The sequence below is a fragment of the Protomyctophum bolini genome, assembly GCF_963924005.1.
Source record: "Protomyctophum bolini genome assembly, chromosome: 16".
Taxonomy (NCBI): Eukaryota; Metazoa; Chordata; class Actinopteri; order Myctophiformes; family Myctophidae; genus Protomyctophum; species Protomyctophum bolini.
This window is the reverse complement of record NC_137877.1, coordinates 20,212,657-20,221,637: the sequence shown is the minus strand read 5'-3', so window position 1 is coordinate 20,221,637 and position 8,981 is coordinate 20,212,657. Positions and strand designations below refer to the sequence as shown.

Sequence of the window (8,981 nt, the reverse complement as noted above, 5' to 3'; positions counted from 1 at the left end):
GGCATCAGCTGGTCTTCAACAGTCACACAGTGACTCTGCCTTCGTCGTCGTTATAGTGGTCCTTTATTGGTCGAAAACACCGCAAAATAAAGTGAAACGTACCCCTCGATAGGGTCTGGTTCTGTCGTCAACACAAGTGAGGAAATCTGTGTGCGAGTAACAGTAAAGTCATTTGGCTGTGCCAGAGCGTTAAACACATTAACACTAGCGACCCTATTATTCTGGCCATGTCGTAATAGGCAAACGTTCACCAAAAACAGGCAAATATTCACGGAAAATAGCCGAACTATACGTGATTTTGTAGATCTGCTATTTTCCACTATTTGACATAAATTAACACAAAACGGTTTAACTGGTTTAAGTGCTAATAATCAAACCCACCCTGAAATAGCCTTCAAAAACCATTTGGACCACAGATGCCAGCATTCTCCTTTAGCAGCCGGGCTCACATACCCTAGCTCTGGCTTAGGGCGTTAGCAAGTTGACTATAACGCTCTGCCAGGCGCGGTGCTATTCCCATACAGACAGTACCGTGTGAGGTGCTGGACAGTAGTAAAATTAAAGAAAACCATTTCGCTGCTCACATAATCAAAGGCAGTTTGAGCAGTTTGACAGAAATCTCTATATCTGTATATAGGAGGGGCTAGCACCTAGCCCCTCCTATATACAGCTATAGAGATTTTTGTCCTAACACAAACATTAAATGCCATTGACAATGAATGGAGAATTCACGTCATATGTGTCTGAGCAAATCTACATGTTACACCATGATGATGTACGATGATAAAAGCGATCAAATCGGCTATTTTCGTCCCACACAAAGATTACATTCCCATTGGCAATGAGAATTTACGTTATACAGTATGTGTTGTACGATGATAAGAGCCCCTCACTTCACACGGGTGTGATTTATAATGTTGAAAGACTATCTTTATTGGTGGGAAACATCTTAGAACCCCACCTTTTGTGTAAAATCCACTTTTGGGGCAGAAAATGTAATGTGTCCGCCAGTCGGAAATTATTTTATTTACTCAACTTTGTTCTCTACAGATCTGGCCAATGGTAATTTATATTGGACATTGGTTTCCCACCAAGGAGAATAGTCCTTCAACATTATAAAACTGCATTTGTTTATAGAAATAGTTTTGTTTATTTTGACTAAAGTCACATGGTAGTGGAAGTTTCTGTCCATGGGAATAGCACCGCTCCTGGCAGAGCATTAGAGTGAACTTGCTAACGCTCTGGACAAGAACTATGCCCACCATATGCCCAGTATTGAACATGCACAGAGCTATAGCCATCCACGGACATAGTGCTTAATTGTAGGCATCCCACACTAACACCAATACAAAAAACAAAACAAAAAGTGTCTGATGATCTCGTAGTGCTCTGTGGTGTGAACAAGTCAAGGTGGTGTCACCCATATTTGGCACAGTCTAGTTCCCCCCTGCAGTCCGTCACCCGCCATCCAAGGAGAGACAGATGGGGGAGAGGTGAGACACTCAGAGAAAAGCGAAGTTTCTCATCTGCCACCTGCATGGTTCAATGTCCCACACTGGTTGTGATGGCATAGCATGACATGAGCACAGAATGAAAAAATATAAACGAAAAAAGGTTTGTCCTCACCTGGTGTTCACTTTTAATGTTTTTATTTGTATTTCACGAATCCCCGGAAACAATGCAGTCCACTAGAGCACATTATGCCAGTCCGGTAGGCATGTCATTGTGCCAGTCCGTTTGGCATTGCGTTATGCCAGTACGTTTGGCACGTAATTGGCTTATTTCCAGTTTGGCCAGAGTTCACAGACACACCATGCCAATGTGGGATTTATTTAACCCAATAACTTTTTTTTCCCATGGCTGAGAATCTGCTTGTCATCCTCGTTAGTACTGTGGTCAGATACAGTGTAAGACCAGATCAACAGATCCCTGATTAAAAACAAAAATGTTTACATCTATCCAGAACTAGGACAGCCTGTTCCGTGTGCTGACTGACCACCACCATTCATCGTCATCCATTTAAATTTCTGTTTTTACTACATCCCCCAAACAAGTAATTACAACGCAGCTCATTTCAACAGCACTCCTTGTAGCATTGTAATCCTGTCTACATTAAAGTCTGTGTTCGGGTCTCCTGCTCTGATAGCAAGAGTGACAGTCATCTGCTTTGCCTGCCTCTGTCTGTCTGAACGACTCTTATTGTCTCATAAAGCAATTCTGATGTCCTAGAAGTCTTATTTGATGGCGATCTGGCTGGAACTATGTGGGGGGTGCGCTGGCTCAGGGAACACAGACTATATTTGTGTAGAGAGAGGAGAGAGGGTAATAGGAGGGATGGAGAAGAGTCGATCGGGGTCCTCGTCTGATCAAACCAGTTATATCCGAGGCAAGCCGCGCCGATAATCCATTTGGCGCATTCCACCAGGTAGGGCAGCCGGCGTGCTGTCATAGCTTTCCATAAAAAAACACAGGTGACATTTACCTTCCTGCTGACATTGTCTGGCCCTTCCCCTGTGTGGTGCAGCCTGGTGTTTAATCCACGCTGTGCTGACTTTCCAGCACAAGGTCAATGGACCCACTCATCGAACAACATAACTCACATGGCAGCATTATCGCGGTACGTGTGCACGTTTGTGTATAAGGGGTGCATATACATACATATCTATATTGAATTAGCCAATGTACGTGGGTTGTTATTGGTGTGCCAAGGTCGCATGCACACCTTTACTTTTGAAGCCTGCAAATGAAACACGCTACGGATATGATATGTGCCATGTGATGATGAATGTACGCATTCCATTACAGGTTGTGGCGGGCGCGAGGCTCGAAGCGTGTAAACATCAAACAAGCGAGCAGTAATGCATGCCACAAACGACAGCACAGCTGCAGTCGTTCAGCACGGCTGCAGCTCGTCTGTCTGTAAGTCACGACACAGCTCCGTTTGTGTGCACGCGTCCGACTGTGCGTTTGATAGCGCTGCGTGCCAACAACAGCTCTGCTGTGCTGGTTACGTCTAGCGAGGTGGAAAATGTGCTTCAGGGGCATAATGAGCTGTAAAGAATGCAGCTAAAATGAAACTGATTTACGGTAGGTCTCTGAAACGGAAAAAGAAACGGAAATGTTCTGAACTAGTCACAAGTGATGTGGTCCCTTTTAATTCATAACCTGACATGCTATTCCCAGTCATCCTCATGTCTTTGTTTGACTTCATATGTATTTAACCTTTGTTTTAATTAATCATATCCTTTGTGCTGTGTGTATATGCTAGGATTTATCCGAGGCTGGCTGGTGAAGATGATAACAGCAGGACAGTTTGCTACACGAGATGAAGTCAGGTCACCTTGACCGGCTGGATTGGTCAAGCGACCAGTGGCTGCTGTCGTTATCCAGGCAAACAGATTGAGAGGAAGAGCGTGGTGGAGAAAGAAAAAAAGACAGTGTGCGCGCGTGTATGTGTGTGTGTGTGGGGGGGGGCGGGTCATGACACAATATGAAAACAAAGGCTGTGCCAAGTGCTGGTTGTTGGGGGAAGGGTGGGTGTGGGGTTGATAAAGTACAGCATGACGCTGAGAGAGGACGTCCCATGTTCCATTCATCACCACCTCCGTTCCTTCTCTCCCTCCCTCCATCCATTCATGGTGTATGTGCTACACCACAGTATTCCTCTGTCTGTAGGGAGGGGGTGGCAGCACATTGCCTGGCTTGAGCGCGAACTCGGACAGGTACTCCTGGTTCTCGGCCACGGCGGGTCGGATGCGTCCGTTCTGCCGGTAGAAGAAGCGCGTGCTGCAGTCCTGCAGGTACTCAGGGTTGTGCAGCGCCGACGCGGAGCCCTTGGGCGGCAGGCTGTGCTGCCAGTACTCGGGATTGTCAAACGTGGCCTTCTTGCCTTTCTTGTCCGGCATGATGGTGCCCCCGGTGATGCCCGAGTGCATGGTGTGGCCCCCCGAGTGGCCCGGGTGGAGGGTGTGTGACGGGTACGCGAGGTGGGCCGCCGGGTGCCCGGGAGGAGGCAGGACGTACCCGGAGGAGGAGAGGGTGGACGGCTTGGCCGCCTGGGACCCGGTCGGCTTGGCGCCCGAGGAGGGCCCGGCGGCCAAGATGGCGACGCCCCCGACCGACCCAAGTCCATTCTTCTCTCCGGGGTTGTGGAAGGTGTTGAGGTACAGCGGCTCGTTGACATACTCGTCCTCCAGCCTGGAAGGCTGGCTGCCGGGGGCACCGGCCGCAAGGAGGGCGCCATGGTGGTAGCCCGAGCCGTCAGTCACCGTGTGGGCGTCGCCGTTCCTGCGACGCGTAACGAAGGGGTTCTCCTCCACAGGGTTGAGATAGTCTGAGGAGGGGGATGTGGGGGTGTGGGATTGTGAGGAGTGGGGTTGGGTTGGGAGGGTGGGTGGGTGGGTAGGTAGGTAGGTAGGTAGGTGAGACACGCAGGAAGGAGAGAAAGAGATAAGCACGATAAGTAACAGCTTTCCGTCTGGTGAATGAAGTGATTGTGACTCTTTGTGTCTTTGTGTCTCTCTCTCTCAGTCGGGTGGAGATGTCGGGACAATGGAGATGTAATGAGTCAGAGAGGAGGAGGATGGTTGGTGTCCACCTCATGGACTACAGGGGGTTAATGAGTCAGAGAGGAGGAGGATGGTTGGTGTCCACCTCATGGACTACAGGGGGTTAATGAGTCAGAGAGGAGGAGGATGGTTGGTGTCCACCTCGTGGACTACAAAGTTAAGACACTGAAATAACTTGGACCTGATCGGTGTTTCAGTATGAAACAAATCAATGAAAATGCAAAATACTCTCTTCTGATTCGATATGACTGCCTCCCTCCATGGAAAGCATCTGGTCCGTATAGACATAATGGAGATGATGAACACGATGTACAGAAAATAATCTAATTCTAATTTAGCTCAGATTGACCAAATTTGTAGCCCCGCTAGCGAGAACACGGGGCTCTGATGGTGGCAATGTCGGTCGGTTGGGTTCAAAGCCTCTCTGGTTCCTGCTGGGTGCAAAGGAGCAACACGGCCTCTAGGGGCCACTAGCGGGGCTTTTAGACTCTAGTCTGGTTTGTTCATTATCGTCATAAGACACAGGGATCGCTGGTCTACCTGTGCTGCCTTTTTCCCTCATAGCGGTGATGTATCCGTCCCGATCCTGCTCTCCTCTTGCCAAAAGGCCGATGGGGTCTGCACTGTAGCGCTGTCCGTTGCTGTCCTCCCCTGCAGCCCGGCAATGGAGAAAGAAGGGGAGTGGAGTGCGGAAGGAAGGAAAGGAGAGGAGAGGAAATGGAGACGATAAGTGAGGAAGGTTTACAAACTACACAATCCACTATATCACACTCCCTGAGCAAAATGGTAAATGGTGCATTTATATAGTGCCTTTATCCAAGGCGCTTTACATAGATTGTGCATTACATTCACCCATTCACACACCAATGGCGGAAAACATGCAAGGCACCAACCAGCACATCAGGAGCAATTAGGGGTTCAGTGTCTTGCTCAAAGACACCTTGACACTAACTCTGGGGAAGCCTGGGTTCGAACTGGCAACCTTGTGGTTACCATCCGGCCACTCTACCCCTGAGCCACCGCCGCCCCTAGCAAGACACTTAACCCCTAACTGCTCCCCCCCTCCGAGCTCCTCTGTGGGTTCCTGGCCTGTGCAATTGATAGGTATAAAGAAGAAAAAATCTGACCACTTAACACGGTAGCCTATAGAACATGTAAGTGGTAAAGAAAATGTACCCGCCTGTGTTTTTTATTTAGTTTTTATTCTTTTACGAATCAAACCCTAGGGATTACAGTACCTTGTCCAGCTGCACCGTGGGGACCTGGCCGTGGAGAGGCCTTCTTCCTCAGCGTCCCATTACAGCGAGGGTCCTCCTGCAGGGCAAGGCTGGGTGCCATGCTCTGCCCTGCGGTGGCCGGGTGGTCCTGGGTGGGGAGGCAGCCCCCTGCTACGGCCGACACAGACACCACCCTGGGCAGGGTGGCTAGCATGTCCTCCATGCTGAAGCTAGCGTCCTGGTAGCTAAACTGATTCTACAGGATGGAGGGAAAAGAGGGAATTATAGGCTCTGCCTCTGATGATACCAATGAAGGCTCGACCTGATCCATTCTGGTCAAACAAAGTGCCAAGCTGCTATTGGGCATGTTGGCTCACAGGAAACACTCTGCTAAACCAGTAGGTCTCAATTCTCAGAGTGTCCTTCATATCGTAATATATCTAAAAGTACCACATTTTACACATATGAGCGTCGTGCCTGTCACAGACATGCGCAAAGCAAGTTTAGTCAGGCAAATCAGGAAAAGTGCAGTTGCCGGCGGCCGTTCATTCACATGATTCACTCATCCAATCACACACTCATTCCAGCTTCATACCGGCTATTTAAACTGGAAGTTTGCACTGCTCATCCTGCTTGCTTGCTGCTGCTCACTGATTCTGCTGCGCTGCTGTTTGCTAAACTTTTGCTGCTCACCCTCCTCCACCCCAGTACCACCTGTCGTTTTGGATCTTCTGCTTAAGTACCTATGGTTGGGACTGATGCACTTGATCATAGTACCTAAAAAGCAGATCCAATTCATCGTCAAACCATAATAAATATATTTCTCATTTTATATTCAATAAATATATATTCCATCCACTCATGAGTTGTCCTGACTGAAATAAAAACCTCAGGAAAGTGTTCTAAATCTTCTAAACGTCATTAACATGGTATTTTTTTGCAAAGGGTGAAGTGGCCCCTTGAGTAGACGTATTTTCAACCAAAAGAAGTGTCTGCATTCTTTCCTTGACAATCCTTTCTTTCAGCTGAAGAGCATTTTTGTCAGACGACATGGTCAGTCAAACAAGTAGCCGTTACGGGCATGGTGTCCCCTATAGAGCACCGAAGTCTGACATCACTTTCAGTAGAGGGCGTCAGTCCCCAGGTTCATGTATTTGTTTAGTTGCATTGAAATCCCCATTGAAGCGATTTTAGATCGCCTCATATAACAACTGTGTTTGAAAAATAAACATGTCACCCCGGCCGCTTCACTCATATGGATATGAAGAATCAACTGACTGAGAGAAAACGCTAATGTTACTGCTGCTGAATTAGTTAGATTTTCGCTAGAAGCAGACTGTATCATATATGAGTGACTGACTGTTGCAAACGATACAGACACACCTCCCTAACAATAACGCCGAGACAGCTTGTTTATTTTTGGACCACAACGCTTATAGTAGACGATATTAAGATCACCCCATGTTATTCTCCATAGAGAAATTACTTCCGCGAACCAGGGGAATCGTCGGGATGAGCGAGTTACGTCAGGACTTCGGTGCTCTATAGCTTCTTATCTCAGAAGTATTCAGGAGTCCCCTCAGCCCTGTAACTCCATCCACTAACTTCATAAAACTGACCTAAGTTGCAACTGTACTTCTCTTCTCTCTACAAATCTCTTAATCACCTCCAAAAATAGGCGATCTACAAGCTCACAAAAAATGCGTCTCACAACAGTTTTTGGCGAATGGGCCTCCCAGAATAGGGATGCTGGTGTTCAAATGGTTAAGGAAAAGAAAAGGGGAAAAAAATAAAGCTTACAGTATCAGCTTTATTATGGAGTGCAATTGTGGAGGAGTATAGTCATGTGTAAATATTACATTGTGTACAGTAATTGACTCCATTACAAATGTCTACATGATTTATGTGTTCATCTGAGCGTAATTAGACCAATTACAACAAAATGTACCCTTAATGGGAAAGTCTGGGGAAAACATTTGAAAAATTGATGAATTTTGAAATATTATGCAAATAAATAATTTTTCATTTCTGGGAAGAGGGCTCTTAGTTATTGTTTTGCATTTATTAATGTCTACCAAGCAAACAGGAAATGAATTAAACGAAGCCAGGGAAGGAATCATTGCATCTCATTGAGGGGGGGGGGGGGGTACAAAATAATTAAAGTTATCAGTTGTCATGAATGATTGTTTTAATATTGGAGCATTTGAAGTGGTTAAACTAGAATAACTCATGGGGACTGGGGACCCCCAAAGGGTCCTTGTTCCAGTGAGTCCTCAGCAAAACGAGGAACAGTTTCAACACTTTAACCTAACTTTATATACAGCTATGCGAAACACGATGTGACACGGAGATGTTGTGAGCTTGTACTGTAGATCTGCTATCTTTGACTTAATGTTGATAAATGTTGACAAATCTCTTCTGGGGGTCCTTCCCTGGCACAAAATACTATGGGTCCGCTTGTCATCAATTTGGGAGTGCTCCCTTGACATGAAAATCAATGGTTTAACAGGTTTACTGGCTGTGTGGAAGCAGGGAATCATAGCTTCAAATTTACATATTGGTTGTTCAGTTTGACCCACCAGTTTTGGAGATATGGTTTATAGAGTAATGTCTCGCAGAAAACAGCGAATTAAGAAAACAGGCTTGAAAGGCCTCTAGCATTACACCTACCTACATGTTTAAGCATTTATTTCATATTACAATTTCAGCTCTGACATTTATTTCAGACATGCTCTAGTTTGTGAAGGCTGCACAATGGCACACCCTTATTATCTTCATACAAAACCCATACCCCATTAAAGAACATCCAAGTTCTCAAAATGAACACACAAAGAAAACGGTCAAAATGACCTCTCAGACATGCTAGTGTTAATGGGCCCAGCTTGCAGACATGTTAAAGCCACTGTGGCAGTTCTCCTGCTGCTACTACTGAACAAATGGAGACCAATTTCAGGGCAACAAATGGAGGCCACTGAGATGGAAAGTAAAACTAATAAATTACTATGTGCTCCAGAGCTGACGGACGCGAAACTTGGAGCTGGCCCCGGCATTATGAATAGTTGGAACAACAAGTAGTGCCAGGGGATATACATTGTATCTCATACTGTAAGTGAAATGCATGTGACGTCTACATTTAAGTTACTTGAGTACCCATCACAACAAATCAAACATGCCTCGGGCAGGGGACTGTGAAAAA

The 8,981-nt window shown here is 46.5% G+C and overlaps 1 protein-coding gene across 1 annotated transcript in view; it reads right to left on the bottom strand.

Moving 5' to 3' along the window:
* Positions 1 to 693: 693 nt before the first annotated feature.
* erbb4b (erb-b2 receptor tyrosine kinase 4b) overlaps positions 694 to 8,981 on the bottom strand; it is a 393,044-nt gene continuing 384,756 nt past the window's right edge. Inside the window, exons 26-28 of the mRNA XM_080786645.1 lie at positions 5,807 to 6,041; positions 5,109 to 5,219; positions 694 to 4,333 (exon numbers count right to left, since the gene is read on the bottom strand). Of these exons, the coding sequence (XP_080642771.1) occupies positions 3,648 to 4,333; positions 5,109 to 5,219; positions 5,807 to 6,041 (1,032 nt within the window). The 3' untranslated portion in view covers positions 694 to 3,647. The remainder of the gene's footprint in view (positions 4,334 to 5,108; positions 5,220 to 5,806; positions 6,042 to 8,981) is intronic.